The 20811-nt window shown below is 45.9% G+C and overlaps 6 protein-coding genes across 9 annotated transcripts; 3 read left to right on the top strand and 3 right to left on the bottom strand.

Moving 5' to 3' along the window:
- Positions 1 to 2915: 2915 nt before the first annotated feature.
- On the bottom strand, positions 2916 to 10778 carry LOC111598710 (acid sphingomyelinase-like phosphodiesterase 3b). The gene is made up of 5 exons (XM_030225589.1): positions 10443 to 10778; positions 3986 to 4713; positions 3676 to 3871; positions 3324 to 3615; positions 2916 to 3248 (listed from the first exon to the last, which is right to left on the bottom strand). Exons 1-5 carry the CDS (start codon positions 10540 to 10542, stop codon positions 3020 to 3022), a joined length of 1545 nt encoding a protein of 514 aa, XP_030081449.1. The 5' UTR covers positions 10543 to 10778; the 3' UTR covers positions 2916 to 3019.
- Positions 4894 to 5551, top strand: LOC111598709 (probable insulin-like peptide 4). The gene is made up of 2 exons (XM_023314095.2): positions 4894 to 5261; positions 5318 to 5551. Exons 1-2 carry the CDS (start codon positions 5111 to 5113, stop codon positions 5500 to 5502), a joined length of 336 nt encoding a protein of 111 aa, XP_023169863.2. The 5' UTR covers positions 4894 to 5110; the 3' UTR covers positions 5503 to 5551.
- LOC111598708 (probable insulin-like peptide 3) lies at positions 6503 to 7210 on the top strand. The gene is made up of 2 exons (XM_023314094.2): positions 6503 to 6712; positions 6763 to 7210. The coding sequence occupies exons 1-2, from the start codon at positions 6556 to 6558 to the stop codon at positions 6966 to 6968; spliced, it is 363 nt and encodes a 120-aa protein (XP_023169862.1). The 5' UTR covers positions 6503 to 6555; the 3' UTR covers positions 6969 to 7210.
- LOC111598707 (probable insulin-like peptide 2) lies at positions 8169 to 8762 on the bottom strand. Its single transcript, XM_023314092.2, has 2 exons — positions 8578 to 8762; positions 8169 to 8511 (listed from the first exon to the last, which is right to left on the bottom strand). The coding sequence occupies exons 1-2, from the start codon at positions 8744 to 8746 to the stop codon at positions 8273 to 8275; spliced, it is 408 nt and encodes a 135-aa protein (XP_023169860.1). The 5' UTR covers positions 8747 to 8762; the 3' UTR covers positions 8169 to 8272.
- A 106-nt stretch (positions 10779 to 10884) lies between the features above and the next one.
- On the bottom strand, positions 10885 to 11258 carry LOC111598695 (probable insulin-like peptide 1). Its single transcript, XM_023314060.1, has one exon. It carries the CDS (start codon positions 11256 to 11258, stop codon positions 10935 to 10937), a length of 324 nt encoding a protein of 107 aa, XP_023169828.1. The 3' UTR covers positions 10885 to 10934.
- Positions 11259 to 11836: 578 nt separating this feature from the next.
- LOC111598744 (zinc finger protein 853) lies at positions 11837 to 18821 on the top strand. Of its 4 annotated transcripts, none has more exons than XM_023314142.2 (8): positions 11837 to 12031; positions 14068 to 14219; positions 14286 to 14714; positions 14770 to 15019; positions 15090 to 15636; positions 15728 to 15957; positions 16913 to 17130; positions 18563 to 18821. In XM_023314142.2, the coding sequence occupies exons 1-8, from the start codon at positions 11933 to 11935 to the stop codon at positions 18726 to 18728; spliced, it is 2091 nt and encodes a 696-aa protein (XP_023169910.2). In that variant the 5' UTR covers positions 11837 to 11932; the 3' UTR covers positions 18729 to 18821. The 4 variants fall into 4 exon arrangements, with proteins under 4 accessions (XP_023169910.2, XP_023169911.2, XP_023169912.2 ...); XM_023314143.2 differs by having other exon boundaries at positions 14785 to 15019; positions 18563 to 18820; XM_023314144.2 differs by lacking the exons at positions 16913 to 17130; positions 18563 to 18821 and adding an exon at positions 16473 to 16581.
- Positions 18822 to 20811: the final 1990 nt, after the last annotated feature.

The raw sequence follows: 20811 nt of genomic DNA on the forward strand, positions 1-20811 counted from the left end.
ATATTCAATATTTATTTTTGGACTTTTGGAAAGCGATTTATATACACTGCACGCGTTCTAGGCCAAGTTGAATAGTCTGTGAAGCTTGCTGAATTTTATTCTCATTAAGTTTTCATTCTTTGGCAAGCTAATAAACAGCTTAGCAGCCAACAAAACTCACATTCAAGTGGGATTCTGATTGGCTTACAAACACTTTTCCCAATTGGAACGCATTAAACAGCTCTGTATGAGTGTGTATACGCCCTCGCCTCAGCCAGTGCCTCTGTTATGCATAGCTTCAGCTTGTTATTTATCCATGCCCTCGACTCTCCCACTTCTAGCCCAATTTTATGGGCTAATATTTTTGGAATTCTTGTATTTATGTAATTGTTGTTGTTCCGGTCAAATGAATGTATTTTTATTTTTTTGGGGGCTTATGGTACTTGAAGCGAGGCGGTCAAGCGCAGCAATTAGTGCATTCGCCGTGCCTGATATACCTGCTCGGCGCATACACCTGGCTGGCACTCAATGGCATGTCAGGTGATCAATCCCAGCAGCAGTGCAAAAAAAAAAGCCATTCGCAGAGCACCTGACAGCCAACTAAGCTGCTTGAAATTTCATTTTAGTATTTCACGCTAGAAAGCCAAAAAACACAGTGAAAAAAAATATATATATCTGTAGATATATATATATATATATATATATATATATATATATATACATATATATCTATATGCTTAATGTTTGTGAATGATTAATGGGACATTAGAATTGAAATTGTTTTGCTTATGTGGCCGAACCCGGGGCAGGTGCAACACCAGCCGAAAGACGAGCTGGCGCAGGGGCTGTTGCTGCTGCTGCTGCTGTTGCTGTTGCTGTTGCTGGGGCAAGGGCAGCCTCTCTACTCTGCCATAATGTACAAATATTTATATGCCTTTTTTTCTTTCTGCTTTCTGGCAGTCTTTTACCCGTTGCCGAACCCAGTCGCACTGCAAATGGATGCGGCCTTCTAGGCGCAGCTGCTGGCTGGCAGCTACCTGCTGGCAGCGCCGCAGCCAAACAGGTGAGTGTTTATAATATGCATGCCAAAGTGTACAAGCTGAAGTCTACACAAAATACAAGCCACAAGCACATGTGTGGCGCAGAGTAAGGTGTGCTATGTGCTTAATATCCATAATCATAGTTATTGTATTTGAATACCCTGCCAGTGTTACTGAAAGGGGTATGCTGAGAGCAGAGGCAGCAAGGGCAGAGCTTTAAGTGTGGCAGACAATGAAGCCACAAGTGGAGAGCAGCAAAGACCAATTTAGCTTCATTCAAATGGAATTAAATATATTCCCAGATTTATAATGAAAAGTGTCAAAGAAGGCAAGAAAAATCTGAAATTGAGAAATGTTAAAATATAACTACAAGGCATGAGCATCACCAAGAGAGGTAGCTTATATGATATAAGAGCATATATATGTGAATATACTGCTCTGCTTGGAGTAAATGAATTCATGAGAAGCGCCAAGAAAGGCAGCTTGATACAATGCTCCAATGGCATATCTAGGCATGCACACATACAATCACATACAACTACGTACACAGCTTGTACAGGCTTGTGGGCGTCACTTGAATTCATGAGAATCGCAAAGAAAGGCAAATATTAAACAATTCTTTCTTTTGTGTGTGCAGCGTAGCAGAACGTAAACTTTGGTCTGCTTTTGATGCATATGTGATACACACACACACACACACACACATACACACACACTTGTTTATATCATATTTTCAACATCGCTATTTACCCAAGTTGAATGTATATTATAAGAATTGGCTTGAGTCAAGGAGCGAAGGGCGAACACGTGTATGCGTATGTGCTTTGGGGGAAGCCGTAGAGAGTATTGCAGAAGGCATAAGCATAACCAAAACCAAAACCAAAACCAATTCAATCTCCAGCTGTTCGTTTGGGGAGAACTTTTGCCAAATTGGAGAAGCCACAAAAGCCGAAAACAGTTTGTCAACTGAGGCGCTGCGGTATGCGAATTGTCAAGGGGCTCCAATCTAAGATTGACTAAGAGTTGCTCAAATTTCTTAATAAACTTTAATGACTGCGGGTGTTGCAGTGTCAGCTGCAGTTGTTGCATGCCTCGCCGTTGTTGCTGTTCTTGCTGCAACTTTGATGAAACTGATAAACCGAAACGCCTGAAAGTATGCTATAAACCAGCACCACCCTGGTGGTTGGGTGGTTGGGTGGTTGGGTGGCTGCAGCAGTAAAAGCAGGTTGAACATTTTTCGCCAATATCAAATGCGAGCGTAGATTTTCACCAATAATTTACTTGGCCAGCACGTAGCGAGTGTCACGCATGCAGCGGCTGCTGGAGGTGGAGGCTGTGTGAGGCATGCAACAGACTTGGGTTACCAGCTCATGCATTACTCATGATGTGTATGTCAGCAGCCTGCTGCCCATTGACTGCGACCCCTGTCGCCACGCCTTCGAATTGTCTTTGCTGTCTGCCACACTTGCCACACTTGCCGCATGGCAACTGTTTTAATATGGACGCTGCGGTTTTGCAGTTTAATGGAGCTGCCCATAAAAGAGAGAGAGAGAGAGACAGAGAGGGAGAGCGAGTTCATTTTAACTGCCGACTTGTTTGCGCAAATTAACACATTTATTTATGCCACAAATTTGTTGCTTAAATATTTATCGAAAGTAAAGCCGAGTTAACATTAAAAATTTGCGTTTATTTCCATATACATTTAATAGATATATAATAATAATAGTAATATTATAGTAATAATAGACGAATTGTATCACACACACATATGATATGGCTCTCAGGCAGGCGCACACAAACACACACACACAGGCATACACATGCAGCACACACACACACACACACACATACACAGACAGCATTAGTTAAGAGTTTTGAATAGCGCGTTTATTTCGTTTCGTTTAGGAAGCGTGGCGCCTGCATCGAGCTTAAGTTTATTTTGTTTTTATTTTTGTTTTATTTTGGGTTTCCCATTTGAACTGGCTAAAGTCGTATATCCTTCATTGGTAAATTCGCTGGGTTGCTGTACGCAGCGCCAGTGCAAGGAGCAAGCAGCTGCAGCTCAACTGGCGCCACGAGGCGCCGCTCTGCAGCGGCAGCTGCTCCGACTCCAGGCACAGCCGAAACTCGTCGTAGTCCAGGCGCGTGATGGCGCAATAATGATTGAGCATGCACAGGCCCAGGCAAGCTGAGCCGGACTGATAACGCACGGCATTGGCACGATGATATCTGCAGAAGAAATGGAAGAGCATAAAGCAGAGCTGAGCACTTCGCACTTCGCACTTCGCACTTGCGGCTGATTACCTGCTGAACCAGGAGGCATCTCTGCCCGTGAAACGCTCGGCAAAGTTGTGCAACGCAATCGAAGAGATCTCGGCCAACGCATAGTAGTGCGTCAGGTTGTACTCGGGCAGCCAGAGCGGCTCGTGGGCGCGATTGGCCAGCGGCAAGTCGAGAAAGTATTGCGTATAGTCCAGCACCTGGCCGCTGCCCGTGTCGAACTTGTAGAGTCGCAGCGCTGGATTGTTGGAGCCGCCCAGACCCTCCTTGCGCGGCACCACCGACGGCGCTATCATCAGCCAGGAGATGGGCGTGCCTGCATAAGCAAAGATTACCACGATTGCCCCGTTGCTGCCGCAGCCCAGCGATTGCTTACCTTGCTCATCGTAGATCAGCCTGAAGGTGTCCGAGTGCAGATGCCCAAAGAACTGGCCCTGTATGACCGAGGCGTACTTGCGCACCAGCTCCAGGTAGCGTTGATTGTTGCGCTCCGTGAAGATCAACTGTCCATTATGCTGCGGCCCCATGTTGCGCTCGTCCACGCCCGGCGGCATGTGACCCACTATGTAGACCTGGGTGGCAGGAATAAGGGACATACATATAGGCTTTAGATCTCTAGCTAAATCAGATGTCTGGCACATCGATTCGGGTTGCTTTTCTGTCAGACGTTGCTACCTTCTGCTTACCGTCTCTTGCTTATCTCGCGACTTGGCCAACACCTCGTCCAGCCAGAGCCACTGCTGCTCAGCCTGCTGCTGGTCCTGCAGCTGATCCTGGGCAGACATCGTGCGACTGGAAGCCTTCGGCTCTACAACGTATTCCGCGGGCCAGCGCAGGCTGTGCGCTGGCTTCAACTCCGACTCGTAGTCGTAGCGCATGAAGTTCGTGTTGAGCGCAACGATGCGTAGACGGCTTCTGGTCTGCTCGATGGAGTAGTAGCCGCCCAGCTCGAAGGTGACGAGCGCATCGGTGGGCAGCCAGTGGCGCCAGAGCTCGCCCATTTGCTTGTACTTGTGCGGGCCGCTGCTGCCGTCCTCGTGCCCGAGCACTGGGAAGATGAACGGCGAGGAGAAGCTGCGTCCCAGCAGCTCTGTAATGTTGCGCAATGTCTCGAGCTGCTTCTGCTCGGAGAGCGCCTGGGCAGAGTGCGAGAGTGCATCGCCAGTCCACAGGACAAACTCGACGTTGTCGCCCTGCTTGGCCTTCATGGTCTTGACCGCCGACTCAACGAGGCTCCAGGGACTGTCGCAGTTGTAGTGGCCAAAGGGACCCGGGGCCTCCGTGGCCGTCTGCTGACGGACGGAGGAGGAGGAGGAGGCGGCGGTGTGCGACAGTTGCCAGCAGCTCTTGTATATGTCGCCCTGCGTGGAGTAAAATGTGTCCAGATGCAGGTCGCTGATGTGCCAGAAGTAGCCTGTAAAAGCAGAGTGGAGAGGATGAGAGGCTGAGAGGCTGAGTGGATTATAGGAGCAGCCCGTTGGGCAATTCCTGTGCGGGAAATGCCCGCCCGCCGGCTGGCTGTAAAAACCCTTGATTGACAACATTCTGCCAGATCAATCGACCTGGCCTGACCTGACGGCCCCGCGCCCAGCTACCTGGCCGAAGTCAAGAAGTCACTTGATAGCCAAAGCGAGCCTTTGAGGTGATCAGCGCGAGAGTTAGGAAATCAGTTAGCGTTGGCATGCGCACTGATCAATTTGTTAGCGAGAGCGTGAGTCGAGCTGAGAGTCGAGAGACAGGAACTAGGATACATAACCGCCCGGTTATAGAGCGAGAGCGAGTCCGGCGATTGGGATTTGTATGAGAGCAAGATGAGTTTGCGCTTCAATCTGGCGCTGCTGCTGATGTTCGCCCTGCTCACGCAGCTGGTCGACGGCAGGAAGAAGCTATGCGGCGACGCACTCAACGAGGCCCTTGACCTGATATGTGTTGGTGGATTTTCTCACAGAATCAAACGCGACTGTAAGTACCAAAGCAATTCAATCAATTCCTTCAGCTACTCAATGCCACCTTTAAAGTGGACCGAAGCCGCCTGGTGGCAATGAGGCAACAGCTGGACACCGACGAGCAGCCGCTGCCACTGGGCCAGCTGATCAATGGCGCTGGCGTGACACGCGTGCTGAGGCGCTTTCGACGCAGGATAACGCACAAATGCTGCATGAATGGCTGCACCTACGACGACATCCGGGAGTACTGCGCCTAGCCTAACGGAACGACGGGACCAAAGGACATGGAAATGGCGATGACGATGACGACGACGATGATGCTGCTGATGCTGATGATGGCGATATAACTGACGAAGCAAAACCAAAAATTTCATTCAACTACATTTAACCCCCACTAAAACAAAACAAAAAAATATATTTTTAATTAAATTCGCAATGTTTTATTGTAATATTTCATGGAAGCAATAAAGTTACTCGATAACAATAGCAACACACAAAAGGCATCTTCTGGCCCAAAGACTACCTCCAGCCCAACAGCGGACCGCACGCTGCGTGGCGGTAGATCCCGCCCCCCAGCGAGCCCAGCCCACAGAAATTTCCACGTCAATGGGAATGCTATGCCCTTGCATTCTCCGAACAATAATGAAAATTTTGAATTTTTAATTAGATGACGTTGTTATTTGAAAAGCACAACAAGTAGCAAATGGGGTTGCAACGACTGCTCGATGCTCTACACGCTGCCAGTTGGACGAAGTTCAATCGAACCATTTCAATGCGAAGGCAAATGTAGCGTTAACAGCCTGAGCTGCTGTCTTTAACATAACAGACTGACTTAACAGTCAAATGTTAAGGGCAGCTGTTAAGATTGTTATATGCTTAACAGCACTCTGTTAGGCATTTAAAGTGCGCAAAAAAGTTAAGCTATAAATTCGCAATTTGTTTGTACAATTTGTCAGTGGCCTTAGTTGTAGACAAACTTTAGTGCTCAGTGTTAGGGCATGGGTAAACAACATTATGCGGAATGTGCGTGGGGGCGTGGCAGGGGCAACACTTCACTTTGTTTTTCAACAATTTGCGATCTACGCGTAATTATTTTGCACGGCAAAACATAAACAAAGACGTCAGCTGATATGAGTGAAAGCAGCCCACATAAGGCCATGACGCATCCCACTCAGAGCAACTGACACTTGACCTAACGCCGGCTGACAGTGCGAGGCGGCTGGCTGCACTGGCTCCGCTCAACATATAAAACGCTGATGCGCCGCTAGCCAGGACACAGTTGCAGTCTGTTTATATGCGAGGCAGACACCATGAACTTCCAGTGCTCCAAAATGCAGTGCCTGCTCGGCGGCCTGATGCTGCTCGTCCTGCATGTCGAGACGATTACCTTGTGCGGCCCCGAGCTGGACGAATTTCTTCAGCAGATGTGCAAAAACGGCTTCAACAGCAAGATGAAGCGCGGCTATGGTAAGCAGTCGCTCTCTAATCGAGCTTTAATTCAGTTTGCTGCTCTGCAGTGGCCGTTGACAATGCGAACATGGACTCGGAGTTGGACAACTATGGCGTCTACCCACAGCTAAGCCTGGAGTCGCAGCCTCTGATGCGTGCCCTGCTGACCGAGAGCGCCCACCAATTGCAGATCCGACGACGTCGCTACGGCATCTACGACGAGTGCTGCAAGAAGTCCTGCAATTTCAACGAGCTCTTCACCTACTGCAAGTAATAGCGCCGACGACACTCGACAGAAGTAGGAAAAACCATGGCGATCTTGATATGGACAAGGCTCTGCACTCCACTGCAGCTTAGACTAAGACCAGCTCCAGTTTGTCAGCTTCTAAATGTATTCACTTAGCTATTAAACGAGCTTGAGCCCTATGCGAACATTGTTTCTAAATCTAGAGCATATACTCCCACAATTTATAGCCAAAGGACATTTTGCCAATTCAATAATATAAATTTATGCTTCACGAATGGAAAGCAGAGCTGTTTGTACTGTAGGCTAGAGTAAATCAAAATGTGCTGCGGAGGCCAGAAGTAGAATTAATTACCCATCAATTATTTCATCATAAATCTACATAAATTTAATACAATTTTATTCACTGAAGTCAGCAAATGAATCTTGAATTTTAGAAGAATTTTATGCCATTCCAGTCGAGCAGCCGAGCTCCAACTGCCTTGCTTTCAAACATTATATGTTTGATAGAATAATCAGCAAATATTATTCTATCAAACAGACTGAAAAAAATTAACAAAATATATTATTTAAAAAGAAACTAATTTTAAGCTGTCTTTTTAAGTAGAAATTTGTAATTTTTTAGCAATTTTATTGGCAAGGCAAAACTTCTTAAAGGATTTTTAACAGATGAAAATGAGCAACTTTTGGATGCAATATAATATCATATATATTTTAATATAATATAATATAATATATATGTATATATATATATATATATATATACAAAGCTTCCCTTTATTATGACCATCAAATTTATTAAAAATAAATTGAGAAAGAAACTTTGTGAAAATAGACAAACTCTAAGCAATGAGCAGGAGCAGGACAGCTGGCTGTAAGCAGGACAACAGCAAAGATTAATAAATATTTAAAAAAATTTCAAACTAATTTGCGAAGAACAAGATTCAGCCTTAGATATATTCAAACTATATTTGTTAAAAATAAATTAGCCTATGCAGCTATAGAGCCTCAAACAGAAGGTAAGAATATATCAAAAAATTCATTGGGGCAACAAGACTATCTACTTGACTCCACGCTCCAAGTATAGCAAATAAACAGAGAAATATTCTAAGCTCAGCATCAGTTTCAGCTAATCATAGAGCCTAGATAAAGCAGACCCAACGCTACCCTAGTTTAGTTAGTCTATGCTTAGTTAACTTAGTTAATTGAGCTTTGTTTATGCAATTGGCTTTTATTTTGAAGCGTCTATAATATAAATACAATATGTGGCTGGCACAAGGTAGGGTAGAATTTCAAGGTACTGTGATCGCGGAGCTTTTGTGGGTCGTGGCAATCTAGACGGCGCAGTAGGCTTTCAGCTCGCTGAGCTTGCAGGAGCGCCTGCAGCACTCGTCGACGATGCCCTCGCGGGTGCGACGCCGGGTGGAGGTCAGAGAGTTGAGCACGTTGTCCTGGTAGATGTTGCGCAGTCGGCTATTGGTCATGGGATACGAGAGCAGCTCGGCGGAGCTCGAGGGCAATTCCTTCTCCTCGGTGAACTGAATGGGATCGAGTGGGTCCAGGTCCATGTAAGCTGCGGCGCCATCGAATTGGGAACAATTAGTGCCAGCACACGGATACCCTGTACTCTGATACTCACGCATGTTGCGCTTCTGGATGATGCGATTGAAGCCCCTGACGCACATCCTGCTGAGCATGTCGTTCAGTCGCACGCTGCACAGACGCATCTCGTTGTCGGAGCTAACTGCCGCCAGGGTGCACAGCACACAGAGGAGGGCCAGAGACAGCGAGGAAATTGACTTGCACATTGTACTGGGATTAGGCTATGCTACGGAACTGATGCTGCCACACTCGCAGTCACACGCTTATATACCATATAGCTCAGCACCTGTTACCTGTGCTCTGCGAGCCAGCCAGGTGTGGGCGCTGCCCAACTACATCGATGTCAAATTGTGTTAAAGGTTATTGGGACAAGTTGAGTGCATTTTCGAGTAGCTACTTGCTAAATTCGTTCAATGTCAGCGTTCACTTTTCGTTGGCTTATGCAAATGGCGCCCCATAACGAGGCGGGGCGGCGTGGGTGGCGCCGTGGAGTGGGCGGCGCTTACGTCTTTGTCAGCCAATTAAACAATTTGGGTGTAAAAGGACGACATAAGGTTCTGGCGTATGCGAACTAAGGCCTTGCCATGCCTTGCCTTGCCTGCATTTATGAATATTAAATGAGTTGTTTTAGTCGGAATACCCTGTGGAACACAGCAATTACAAGCGGGCATATGCAGTTGCCAAATGCTCTGGATATAGGGAGTTATGTGAGCGTTGCTTGGCTGCTTCTAACTAGCCATGTAGTAAAAATTTGTCACGCCCATAACACTTCATTGCTATTAACCTCTGGCGCCATTGCCATTGCCCAAGAAACGAGTCTCAGTCTTACGCAACATTCAAGCCACCCATAATCACAAAATTTAATGATGGCTCCTCCTGGGAAACATTTCAAACAGCAAAACAAATGAATAGCAAAAAATTTACTTTCAGTTAAAGCAGATTTCCCCTTTGTATTGAATCCTGTATGCGTCTGTGTGTTTGCCCAAGCAACCAGCGCTATATCCTGGGTATATCCTGGAACGATTGCTAACACTGGCCATGCAAGTTCATAGCACACTTTTTGAGTGTTGCAAAACGTTGTACATAAATTAAATGAACAGTAGAAAATTGCTGTCTGAATGAGGCCGAAGGTAGCAGCGAGTTGAGAGCGCTTAAAGTCTAAGATTTTTAAATAGATTTTTTTATTTTTAGGAAAAAAGTGGCAATTCGAGAAATTCAATTGTTAAAAGCTTCTCTCTATGGATATATCTACGATATAGCCTCTAAATTGATAAGCTTAAGCTTGCTTGATTTACTGCATAAAGACTTCAGCCTCTAGACTCAAATATTTTACTGCATATTTCTTTAAAATATATAATAAAATATAATAAAAATAAAAAAAATAAAAAATATTATATATCCAAAATTGGCCTTAAATATATAATATTATTTTTAGTTATTTTTTATAATTATTAATTTAGAAAAACAATGCAAATTTCATGGAATAACTTTATTTTCGAATCAAGATTCTTAGAGCACACTTCGTATATGGACAGAACTTATGATTCCTGGAATATCAATTGACTTTCATGGCAATAGCTAAGTGAGATGAGCAGACGCACGCTTCCACTTGAGCAGACATTGACGTATCGACTCAGTCAGCTGAGGGTAAACATGTTTTCAGCTACCCTCCACTTGTATCTAGAGTTGAGCAGAGATTGGCGAGAGGCTTACCTTTAAATGCATAACTCATTTATCAAGCACATTAAAGGACTTCAAACAAAGTCTTTCTTTGTATAGCCAGCCTAGACTGACTCATAGAGAAGCCTGCTTAACTATTTTCTGCCCACACTTAAAACTAAATATAGGGTATTTGCATAGTCGAGCAGTTGTCTGCTGCGTGCTTGCTCTAGCCTTACTTACCGATGCGGGCGTTGGCCTCATCTGGCAGCCAGAGCAGTGGCAGGAGCGTGGTTAGCAACCAGCTCAAGCTGAAGCCGAAGCTGAATATGAAGTTAGTCATTTAGCTGCTGTTGTGTGCGTGTGTGTGTGTGTGTGTGTGGGCGATGACAGGAGCGAGGGCGGACGGCAGGCGTCTCGGGCAGGTAATGGAGCAGGAAGTGGAAGTGGAAGTGGAAGTGGAACTGGAAGTGGAAGTGTTTGCTGTGTAGAAATGGAAATTTCTTGCTAACTTTTGCTTTAGCTTTCTGCTGAGCCGTGAAACTTTTCTGCACAGTTTTACTTTTATTCATTAGCTAAATTTCGTGCTGCATAAATAAGTGATTACGATTGCGATTACGATTATGATTACGATAACGAATACGAGTACGATTATGATTACGATTGGCATTACGTATCTGTGTGTGTGACTATATGTGTGTGTGTGAGTGTGCGTCTGTCTGCGTCTGTCCCTTACTAGCGACAGTAGGCCATCAGCTCCGAGCGGGTGCAGGAGTTGCGACAGCATTCGTCATAGATGCCGCCGCCTTGGCGCCGCAGACGTCGCGTCTTGATCAGCACCTCGGTGCCATAGAGGCTGGAGAGGAAGGGACTCAGCGCAAAGCCCTGATGCGACTGCTCCAGCGAGGGCGACTCGAGATCTGGCTCCAGCGGCGAGTCGCCGGCCACAAAACGCTTCTTCGGTATCGTATTGTAGCCGTTGACGCAGACCACGTCCATGGCCTCGTTCAGCGCTGGGCCGCACAGCTTGTGCTTGCCGCCGCGCAGCAGCTGCGCCATGTTGCTGGCGCCGCAGCAGCTGCTGCCCAAGGCGATCAGCAGCAGCAGCCAGCACAGACGCTGGCATTGGCGTTGGCGTTGGCCTGTGGCAGTTGCATGAAATGCGTACAACATTATTGCGGACGGCTGTTTGTGAGCGTTTGCCTAAATGCTGCCAGCAGCAAACGCTATTTATACAGGCCGCATGCAACAGCAGCTGCCGCAGCAGCAGCAGCAGCAGCAGCAGCAGCAGCAGCAGGTTCAATGCACTTTTTGGTTGCACAAATATTTGGCAAAGCAGCAAGGAGTGTGGGTGGCAGAGGCATGCAGACAACAACAACAACAACAACTCACAGCAAGCACAGCGAGCGAGGGGTGAGCGAGAAGTTAACGTTAAAAGGCTGTGACTGCTGTCCCCAAGGATTACGCCGGCTGCCAATGTGGCACGCAACAGCCCATGTGGCAGCTTCATTAGCATTAGCCGCAGTGTGCGTGTGTGAGTTGCTTTAGCCAGGTGAAAAGTATGCTTCAGTTGGCTGCTCGCGATTGCCAATCGATAGTTGGCATTGTGCCGCTCGATTGTGGCAGCAGTCGCACGCTGCTGGCAACAGTTGGTCGCCAACACAGTCGCAGAGCAGTCCGAGTTCCCAACGCGTTATCCAAGAGCCGAGCAGAGTTCAACCAGAGTCCACAATATGGTGATCGATATCAAAATGTGTCGCTTTGATAATGTGCCGTGGGGCTTTCGGCTGGTGGGCGGGGCCGACTACGACTACCCACTGACAGTGGTTAAGGTTAGGCGCGTTCATAACGATAATCATTGTGATGATAATCATCAGCGAGCTGCCTGCTGGCCACCTGACCACAACAAAGACCAACAGCTTCAGCTGCTGCTGCGCATTACAATTGCTGTTGCATTAACTTTTGCAGTGCAAATGTGCCGCAAATTAATTGCAAATATTTCAATGTTCGAGCCAATTATGTAACTTTGTATGCGTGTGCGTGTGTGTGTGTGTGTGTGTGTGTGTGAGTGTGTGTGTTTATTTATTTGCATTTGCATTTGCATTTGCATGCGCTCGTTCGAGGGCTTATTTGCAAAATTTTGTTAATTAAAGTAATCTCTGTGCAGAGCCAATGGCTGCGTCCGTCTGTCCCTTCGTCCGTCCGTCACTTCATCCGTCTGTTTGCCTAATCGGCTGGCAGGACTGCATTTTTCTGCTAATGAGCCGCATAATGCGAATGCAATAAATTAAATTCAAATTCAAATTCAAATTCATCAGCAACAGACGACGAATTAGTGAATGTGTTGAAAGACAACAGCAGCAACAGCAGCAACAGCAACAGCAACAACAACAGCAACAGCAACAACAACAACAACAACAATGGCCATAGCCATAGCAATATTCGCTTAATTGCAAAAATAGCAACAAATTCAAATTTTTTTAATTTGCCAAACTGCAATAGACGCGTATATATAGACTGCTGCCTAGCGAGGGTTGTCTGAGCAGTTAAGCCAAACTGCTCAAATATTTTGCGTTTACTTTTCTATTTTGCAAATTTCTTTTGTTTCAAAAGTTTTTATGCTAAATTCCTGCAATTTACTGCTTTTATTTTATATGTCTAAAGCAAGTTAAAATCTGGTCTTTAAACCAAAGATTTTGCTGACTTGAATTTTTGTTTAATTAAATTTGCTTATAAATAAAATAAATAAAATAAAAATAATTAATTAAAAATAATAAATAATAAATTAAATAAATTGATAAATAATAATATAAATTACTATACTAAAACTAGACTAAACTATATTATGCTATACTTTTTATGCTCTTCTATAATATATAAATATATAAAATATTTCTAGTAAACTAAAGTTTCTGCAGCACTTGATGTGAAACTGAAACTATTTAAGCTCTTTTCCTTTGAACATTTTTAGATATTCTAACGTTCACATCAGCCTCAATATATTTGTTACCACATCTGCAGTTCCTACTTCTACCCTTTCTATAACTTCCTTCTCAAATCTTCACCGATTAATAATATAATTATCATATTCTTAAGCAGCTTAAAAATGCTTTCGAAAAATATCTTAAATATTATTTTCGTTTACTAAATCCTGTTTTAAACTTTAGGCCAAACGCTTACTAAAACTTAAGCTGTTTATCTTGCCAATAAAACTTCAATAGCTGAGCTCATGTTAAGGCCAAACATTTGGCTTAGCTCAAACTACATTTTCCAACAAGCAAACGAAGAGGCTTTGCCTTAAACTGCATTTCTGAAGCTAAATGCTTTAGCTCTACACTTTTTCTTAAGTAGTACAAATAAAGATATATATAAATACATATATATATATATATATATGTATATATATTTATTTATGCCACATCTTCATTGCCTTCATCTGCTACTCACACTAAAAACTCTTCAATTTCATATTCTACTCAGTTTTTACTGCCATAAAACTTGCGTTTTCCAACACTGAAATAAGAAAAGCTGCCATAAAGAATTTGATGCTGTTTTTTTTCTGTTCTGTTGCTGGAAGATTGTCAGACTTAAGAAACTTTTGGCCACATTAAGTGGATATGAAAAAAGTTGTCTCAATTTATAAGGCAACCCTCCAAGCGGCATGCCACATCGAGTGGCGCATTGTCTTGGCAGCTGCCACGCCCCTACGTATCGTTTCGTCCGATCTGTGTTTTTGTTGACATTTTGCGCGCATTTTATTTATATGCACTTTGCGAGCGACGCCAGATAATTGATTTCTATCTAAAATACGCTCGCTCTCTCTCTCTCTCCCCCTCTCCCTCTCCCTCTCCCTCTCTCTCTTTGACAGGTCGCAGAGGGCAGCATTGCCGAGGAGGCTGGCCTGTGCGTGGAGGATGTGATTGTGCGTATCAATGACACGGCTGCCACGCCCCTCACGCATGATGAGGCGCATCGCCTAATCATGAGCAGCGGCAGCGTCTTTTATTTTGGCGTACAACGGTAAGTAAGGCCATTTGTCCCGTTACAGCCATTTGTCATAGGCATCGACCGACCTTTGCCCGACAGCGAGCACGAGGAGGAGCAGATCTATGCGGGTCCCAAGCGCTTCCCATGTGCCAGCGCCAGCGCCAGTGCGAGTTCGTTGACCAAGTCGCCGACGCCAACCGCATCCGCATCCGCATCCGCGTGCACCTCGCCTTTGCCGTCGCTAACGGAAGCCACAAAAGCGCTCATACCGGAACAGGAACAGGAACAGGAACGGGTCGAGGTTGCGCAACTGGAGGCGAGAGTGGAGCTGGAATGTCGCAGCGCTGTCACGGAAATGCATTCGCATGCCAGCGACCAGGCCAGCAACGGTGGCCTCTATTTGCCCGATTTGCCCGATCGCCCGTGCTCGGCGCTGTCAGAGCAGACGGAAATTAAGCTGGTGGAGGAGGAAATTGCCGCTGTGCTGTCTGGGGAATCGGAGGTGCTCAAGGAGCACAATGTGCTGGGGTGCGTTGACAGACGGCCAGATGGATGCGCGCCTTAACCTGTTTCAATCTCATAGCGTCAATTTCTACAGAATCTTTCCCAAGCCGGGCGTCTGCATGACCAGCGACGTGCTGCGCTCCCTCAACGAGGAGGTGACCAAGACCAAGCTGGAGAAGGAAAAGGAGAATCGCAAATGGTCGACCTTCCTGCAGAGGCCCGATCGACCCGTGCCCAAGAGCAAGCAGCAGCTGGAGGCGGAGCGCCGCGCCGCCAATGCCTACAAGGTGAGGATAGTGAAGTCGGCGCCACGCGACAAATCGCCCATGGTGAGTAGCGTTCCATGCAAAGCACATAAAAAAGAGACACTGAACAGGCAGCAACTTAAGCCTGTGACAGCCGGAAGCCAAGCCGGAGCCAAAGGAAGCGACCCCACCACAAGCAGAGCCAGAGCCGAAGCAGGAGCAGGAGCAGGAGCAGGAGCCGGAGCCGGAGCCGGTTGACCCGGTGGACGAGGAGCCATTGCCCACGGACAGCGAAGTGCCAAATTTGGAGCAATTGCCAGACAACGGCAACAGCGCGACGCCCGAGGAGACGGATGGCGAGCAGTTAGAGAAGGCGGATGCCTCCAAGGAGCAGTCCGAACAGCAAACAGCAGACGAACAACAAACAGCCACTGAGCCCAACGAAGAGCTGGCCCAGCAGCCCGTGGGCGAGGCAGAGGCCGCGCCAACAGCAGCCAAAACCGAGGAGGAGCTGGCACTGGAAAAGCAACTGGCCGATGTGCAAAAACAGCTCGCAGCGCTCTCCTCGCTGCCATCCACCATACAATCGACCCTGGATGCGGTGACCAAGCAGCTGGCCGAGCTGCTGCCCACATTCAAGCTTCAGCAGCAGCAGCAGGAGCAGCAGCAGCAGGAGGAGCAGCCAAATGGCCAGCATCAAGGTACTGGCTCGAAAGTTATGGCCGAGGTTACAGTAATTAAATTTTTCTAATGGCACATTTTGCATACTTCCCCAACTACGCACGCACACAGACGTGTCCAGCTCGGCGGCTGAGGGGCAGCAGCTGCAGCCCGGGGAGCCAAAGGAGCCGGAAGAGACGGCACCTGAAAATAATGAGGATAAATGCGATGCCAATGACCGAGAAGTGGCAGAAATTTCGCTCTCGAATGGCGACAATCGCCAGCTGGAGGAGCAACAGCAGCAGCAGCAGCAGCAGCCGCAGCAGCAGCTCAACGAGGAGCTCAGCTTCAAGAAGCAAAAGGTGAGCAACAAAGTGAAAGCACAGCTATAGAGTATACGCAGGGTATATGCACTATATAGTATATATATACATATATATATATCTGACTCTGTCTGTCTGTCTGTCTGGCAAGTTGCTAATGGCTCTAATTCGCCTGCTGCCATTGCGTAAAGCTGCAAACTATGCGCACAACTTTTGATTATAAATAGACTGAGCTGAATTATACGCCCGGGACTTGAGCCCGGTTCGATATACTTGAATAACTCAATCTTGGGTTTGGAAATTTCAAAGTTTTAGGCAAATTTTTAGTGCAAGTTTCTTAACAATTGTCGTCAGAGCTGAGACTTTGGCCTTGAGTCAATCTTCTGCTCGCCTCTCCACTCCACCTCTCTCTCTCTGCTTGTCAACTTGCTGCTGGCCAGCTGTGCCTCATCTCGGCCTAGTCAGTTTTTTCTCGCTGCCCATTTGCCGCCGCCCAACTCCACAAATCAAATTAACTAAAATGCCTTTTGGTTTTTGTCTTTTTCTACTTGCAGCATAATGTGCGCTTCCAAGTGTAGTTAGCTTAGTTAGCTTAAATCGAGTTTAAATTTTGATAAATTGCCACCACACATACATATATGTATATATATATATATATATATATATGTATATACACACATCAACTGCCAGTTAAATAAATGAGTTCCAAAAACAAATCGAATCAGAGTCTGAGTCGCAGAGCCGGGGCAGAAAAAGGCAGAAACCAAAGACAATTAGTAGGCAGCGTGACAGCCAGAAAAAAGAAAGCAAAGAAAATGAAAAGCCAAGAAGAAAAACCAGCGCATATAACCCGAACCGACTGCAAATTTGCACTAGCTCTCTCCCTCACTCTCTCCCACTCTATAAATGAAAATCTCTTAACATCTTCTCTGTATTCCTTTGGGCTTTGTGTGTGTGTGGGGCTTGTTTTTTGGGCTGCGCTGTGACATGCCAGAAACACAATGTCATTGAGGAGCTGGAGGAGCATTTGGTGCGCAAAAACAATCCCAGACGTTCGAAGCGCGCCTTTGGTCCCCTAACGCCATCATCGGAGCGTCCTTTGGTGCTGCCCGGCGGCAGGCGCTGGTATCGACCCAAGGATGCCTACAATGATGAATTCATTGCCGAAACGCTCAGCGCCCAAGCGGAGCTTATCACTGGCAGCACATTGGGGTGGGTACTCCAGCGAGAAGTCCCTCTACTTGTACCCAGTGCTGTTCGCATTCCCACTCTCTCACGCTCACGCTCACTCTCACTCTCACTCTCCGATCATCCATCTGCATTGCACTACACAATGCTTAAAGCCATGCTGTGCCCTGGCTGGCATTGGCTTTGCCATATTGCCATGGCCACCGCAGTGGCTCAGCCCGCCCGCATCGTCCCAACTGTGGCTCATGTATAGACTCTCACTCTCATCTCTCGCATCTCTCACATCTCTCATCTCTCGTCTCTCATCTCGCATTTTCCATGGCACGCTTACATCAACGCACAATCGTCCGGCTTCATAATTTTGCGCATTAGCAGCTGCTGCCCCTACGAGAGCCCGTTGCTCGGCTACGATGCCAGGTATTATTTTGCTAAAGCATGAAGCTGGTGACAGCAAATCTGTTCCGCATCCCGCAACCCTCAGCCAGCACAAAAGGCTGCACTTTCATTAACATTATCATATTGAGTGACTGTCTGTCTGTCGACCTGCCTGTCGCCATGTCTCATTTTTGTGTGTGCCTGTCCTGGCCTGAAGTTGATTTGACTTTTCCAGCTCTGCATTCGACTGCAGCGTCTTTGGCACCTCTTGGGCGCTTTGTGCTCTGCTCTGTCTCTGGTCCTTATATGCATGCTTACGTTTGCTTTGTCTTGTCTCGTTTCTTTTGTAGATTGCTTTTTGGAATCGCCTGTTCAATGGCGAGCACATAACACGCCAGCGTTTCAGGTAAGTCTCAGCTGCAACTGCAGCTGCAACTTCGAATGCAACTTTCATTGTTAATAAGTCCAACAGCCTTTGCTTGCCTTCTGGTCCGCCCTTGTCTTGTACTTAACCACTGGGGGCAATGTATTCGCTTCAATTTGGGTAACGACTACGTTTACTACGTTTTGTATACACTGCACGGCAGGGCGAAGCGGGTATATTGGCTATCAATTGTCCGCACTTGTCCGTTGCCTAAAGAGGAGTTCATGTTCAGCTTACTCCAGAACCAAGATCAACTCAAATGCATAGCTGCCACGCCCCCTAACAGACAACCACTAAAGGTTGCCTTCAGTAAGTTGCGTGCAGCGTATGAGAGCAGTCGGCTACAGCCGTTTGCAGCGCTTGCTTTTACTCGTTTCTGGTTACGTTTTTCTCGTTCCTCGTTCTCGGTTCAATTCATCGGCCGCAGGGAGCTGCAGAGCCTCAGCGTGGCCAAGGCAGCACACAGGTTAGTTTGTCACATGGTTCATTGCATGGTCCCTGGCCACGGGCGACGCTCTCTGGCTCAAGAGCTTCAACGTGACCAGCAGCACTTATTAAAATGCACATGCATGTCTGCCATTCCCCCTGCCCCCTCGCCCGCTTCTTCTACTCTGTATGTTGTTTAAGCACTTTAGCTTTGATTTCGACTTTTCGTAGGGTCAACTTCATGAAGTACCAAAAGCCGGAGCGCAAAATCGACCTCAATCGCAGCGAGGTGTATAAAGTCATACATCATCTGGATCGTGCACCTGTCCGTGGCATTGAGGTGCGTGCACCACTCGTGGCAGCCGAATCGGATATACGCCAAGCCTTGCAGTCATAGATTTCATAGAGTTCCCACTAAGCAATTCTGTTCTGAACCAAAAGTTAATAATATTCTAAGCAGCTCGAGAAATATATAGAAAAACTATGAAAACCTTAAGAATTTGCTAGCAAAGTTAAGCATATGTCAATGTCTTTGTTGTTGTTGTTGTTGTTGTTGTTGCTAATGTGTTATTACATAATTTCTCTGTGTGTGTGTGTGTGTGCGTGTGTGCAACATGGCGTATGTGTAATATGCCAAGTGTCAAACGGCTGCGAATTGTTATGCATGTTGGCAGCCGCAGGGCGCTTGCTCTTGCAATTTTCTTTTGCATAAACACGCGACACCCACAGACGCTCTGTGTGTGTGTGCGAGTGTGTGTGTGTGCGACATGCCTTTGGAATTTGCATATGTTAAAGTAAATGAATTGGGCTGTAAACGAAATGAAACCAAATTGCAAAATGACAGCCAGCAGCACAATATAACAATAAACTCGTATTTATGTAGTTATGAGCACACACACACACCACACACACATGGCATATCAAGTTCAGATTCGAAATGGTCGTCACGTTATGCCGGGTCGAAGGTTGCGCACATTTCACTTGCCCTCGGTCACAAGCACGCATAAGGATGCGGATACTACGGTTATAATCGCGTTAACGCACACGGATACCAAGTTATTAGCCATTTGTTTTTGCTTTTTTTTGTTTTTTTTTTATTTTTTTTTTGCTTGCGTTAAAAGTCGTAAAAACGCGCCAAGTACGCGAAAGTTTTGATTGGAATACGCTGCGCTCGCACCTCACTCAGCACTGGGCGACGTGACTTTGATGGCGTCTCGTCCTGAACTGTCACTGTCACAATATGTTGGCATTTTGACTTCGCATTATCACTGAAGTTGGCGCTGGCCCAGTCCCCACACAACATGTTGGCATAGTCCTTTGAGTGGAGTTGAAATGCGTGCCGCTCGAGTCTTGGGACAGCTTTCCATCTTGGCCCAAGCGAGCTTTTCAACAGCAGCGAGCTTGAGTGGAAAGTTCGCTGAACGATGGCGAGCTTTGACGGTGTTTCGTGCTAGCAGGAATCAGTAGCACTCCAGCTACAAGTCAAGCATGTTGACAGGCTGAACTAAAATGATATTTGATATATATAAATTAGCGTTCAAAATAATCTTATTCTGAAGGAAATTGAGCTATATAAAATAAAATTCATCTTGAGCTTAAGCTTAACATTTTTCAAACGTCATTAAAATACTCCCTGCTAAAGCATTTAAATCTTATATAAAGGCAATTAATGACACATTCATAACTTCACTAACTCTCTCCCTTCCACTCACACACACTACAGACATTTAGTTGCCTGTAGTATGGAAAAATGTTAATAGACAAGATGGCGGGATCAATTGCATCGGGCCAATGACATTGATTGATAAGCTGAGCTAAGTGTCCAATTGACCAATGGCAGACGTGAATTAGCTCACTACATTTAACACACACTAAGCCAACAACACGACCAATGGCATTGCCCAACAGTCAAAGGTATATATTTAGCTCAAATTCATACATATAACGGGATCGCAAACAGCAACTCAAAAACAATGGAGGCTTCTGCTACGTTTCCAACAACAAAGCTAGCACATAAGGCATATGCTATTCGTCTCACTCTCCCGCCCGCTCTTTATATGTGCACATAGTATCTCTCTCTTTTCTGCAAATAACACAAATGACATTTGATATAATTTTATATTTTATTTTGAATTTGAATTAAACAAACTAGACAACAACTACTTAAGAGTAAGTATCGTACGAGTACAAGTACATGCAAGTTACATAAAAATAGGTTAAGTTCGTAGCGCCGTTGGCAGCGAACGGATATATGTATGTATATATATATATATATATATATATATATATATATATATATATATGTTTTAATTTAAATCGGATTACGACTAATAAGACAATAAGTATAGGTAATTCCAAAAAAAGGCAAAAACTTACAGCAGCTACGTCACAACGGGGCGTTCACTTTAGAAGTGTGCGCTAAGCGAAGTACGCAAATTTTCTTTTTCAATAAATTTCTATTCAATAAATGTAATATTTTA

Source organism: Drosophila hydei, unplaced genomic scaffold (assembly GCF_003285905.1).
Source record: "Drosophila hydei strain 15085-1641.00,03,60 unplaced genomic scaffold, DhydRS2 tig00008135-arrow-pilon, whole genome shotgun sequence".
In the NCBI taxonomy this organism is placed as follows: domain Eukaryota; kingdom Metazoa; phylum Arthropoda; class Insecta; order Diptera; family Drosophilidae; genus Drosophila; species Drosophila hydei.

Coding starts and splice junctions, on each gene's coding strand:
- LOC111598709 (XM_023314095.2), top strand. CDS start 5,111: ATGAGTTTGCGCTTCAATCTGGCGCTGCTGCTGATGTTCGCCCTGCTC. Junction 5,262..5,317: donor TCACAGAATCAAACGCGACT/GTAAGTACCAAA, acceptor CCACCTTTAAAG/TGGACCGAAGCCGCCTGGTG.
- LOC111598744 (XM_023314142.2), top strand. CDS start 11,933: ATGGTGATCGATATCAAAATGTGTCGCTTTGATAATGTGCCGTGGGGC. Junction 14,715..14,769: donor AAGGAGCACAATGTGCTGGG/GTGCGTTGACAG, acceptor TCAATCTCATAG/CGTCAATTTCTACAGAATCT. Junction 15,020..15,089: donor CACGCGACAAATCGCCCATG/GTGAGTAGCGTT, acceptor AGCCTGTGACAG/CCGGAAGCCAAGCCGGAGCC.
- LOC111598710 (XM_030225589.1), bottom strand. CDS start 10,542: ATGACTAACTTCATATTCAGCTTCGGCTTCAGCTTGAGCTGGTTGCTA. Junction 4,714..10,442: donor TGAGGCCAACGCCCGCATCG/GTAAGTAAGGCT, acceptor CTGCTTTTACAG/GCTACTTCTGGCACATCAGC. Junction 3,872..3,985: donor CGCGAGATAAGCAAGAGACG/GTAAGCAGAAGG, acceptor CCTGCCACCCAG/GTCTACATAGTGGGTCACAT.
- LOC111598707 (XM_023314092.2), bottom strand. CDS start 8,746: ATGTGCAAGTCAATTTCCTCGCTGTCTCTGGCCCTCCTCTGTGTGCTG. Junction 8,512..8,577: donor CATCCAGAAGCGCAACATGC/GTGAGTATCAGA, acceptor ATGGCGCCGCAG/CTTACATGGACCTGGACCCA.
- LOC111598695 (XM_023314060.1), bottom strand. CDS start 11,258: ATGGCGCAGCTGCTGCGCGGCGGCAAGCACAAGCTGTGCGGCCCAGCG.
- LOC111598708 (XM_023314094.2), top strand. CDS start 6,556: ATGAACTTCCAGTGCTCCAAAATGCAGTGCCTGCTCGGCGGCCTGATG. Junction 6,713..6,762: donor CAAGATGAAGCGCGGCTATG/GTAAGCAGTCGC, acceptor GCTGCTCTGCAG/TGGCCGTTGACAATGCGAAC.